This window comes from Penaeus monodon, chromosome 25, assembly GCF_015228065.2.
Source record: "Penaeus monodon isolate SGIC_2016 chromosome 25, NSTDA_Pmon_1, whole genome shotgun sequence".
Classification (NCBI taxonomy): Eukaryota; Metazoa; Arthropoda; class Malacostraca; order Decapoda; family Penaeidae; genus Penaeus; species Penaeus monodon.
The window spans coordinates 32,301,448-32,302,857 of NC_051410.1; the positions used below are offsets into that span (position 1 = coordinate 32,301,448).

The 1,410-nt window shown below is 40.0% G+C and overlaps 1 protein-coding gene across 1 annotated transcript in view; it reads right to left on the bottom strand.

Moving 5' to 3' along the window:
• Nucleotides 1-1,276, bottom strand: part of LOC119589366 (glutathione S-transferase theta-1-like) — a 7,003-nt gene extending 5,727 nt beyond the window's left edge. Inside the window, exon 1 of the mRNA XM_037937984.1 lies at nt 1,085-1,276. Within this exon, the coding sequence (XP_037793912.1) occupies nt 1,085-1,202 (118 nt within the window). The 5' untranslated portion in view covers nt 1,203-1,276. The remainder of the gene's footprint in view (nt 1-1,084) is intronic.
• Nucleotides 1,277-1,410: the final 134 nt, after the last annotated feature.

Genomic DNA, 1,410 nt, shown 5'->3' on the forward strand with positions numbered 1-1,410 from the left:
TGGGAATTGAAGACTTTTTACAAAGTAACTGATATAATTTGCATTTACAGTCCAGATATTTTCAAATAGAGACATTTTCTCATAATTAATGTACATTGGTTGTGTTCTATCTAATTCACCTTGAACCTTGTTATGATCTGTGTTCAAAAGCCCATAATCTCAAGTCAAACCCAATACTGCTCAAGTGACGGCTCCACCAAGTACATTATGACAAGATGAAGTTGGTGCAGCACTCTGCCTGATTAACCGTCAAATAAGGAACCAGTCCACTACCTTGACAAATACGCAAGAGCTTCACTGGCTTTTGCATTCAGAAGCCATGACAAAATAGCGAAGTCTCCCCTCTGTGTATCCTTGGTTTATTGTTATATTTAATTTATCATTCCCGAAATTATCATTATACAACCCATTTTCTTGCAGGGGGCATTTTAAAACTTGTTCTACAGATCTTGGAAACTTTCCAGACTTAAAACATATCAAGTGTTCCCTTGGCTTCCGCTCCTCCCACTCCAGCAAAGGCCAACAAAAGGCCGCCACAAATATTCCGCCGTGAGCTTGTGCTGGTAAATAGTTTGGTGATAAACTGCCAGGAAGCTCTGTGTATCTTCAAGCTCTGTTTTTTCACAACACACACGGATAAGTTAATAGGCTTATGCTCGTACAATTTGCGGGTTGCCCTCTCTTTATATCCGAGTATTGCTTTGTTCTTCGCGTAAACACTCTGTTAATATACCAGCGACTCTTTTTGGTCCCTACATCCGCATTGTTTATTTTCTGACCCGTCTGTGCAATAAGATATTACTGTGATTTTTTTTTTTTTTATTAAAAGAAAAAAAAAAAAATCTTGATTAGCTGGAATGTGCATATTATTTTCATATACATTTTTGAAAACTGGATTCCTCCCCTATATCTTTGTTTATATGTAACCATACCTTTATTAGCCCATGTTCAATATGGAACGATACAAATTACATCCATGATTATACAAACTTTTAAGCTGATTACATAAACTTGGCCGGAAAAAACACCAGCAAGTTCCATTACAATTTCATAATCCCAGGAACAAAAAAATCCTCTTACGTACCTTTAAGTAACTTGATGTGATGTTCATGATGTGGTGCCCTGATGGCCCTGCAAAGGAGAGACAAGGCTCGGGCTGGCTGAGAAATGTGGTCAACGTAAAGGGTAAGAGAAGCTGCCATGGTTAGAGTTTTGGAGGAGCTGCCGTTCTCTGTGGTCGGCCCCTGAGCCTTGGCAGAAAATGGCCGTCCTTGGTTTTAGGGAGGGACTTAACCATTTTACGTCGGTGGTTTAATGAGGGAATGTGAGAATAGGTGGTTTGGCTGTCGGCTGTATCTGGAATGAGGTCTTTGCCGTGTAACAAGCTCTCACACATACCCACACACGCGT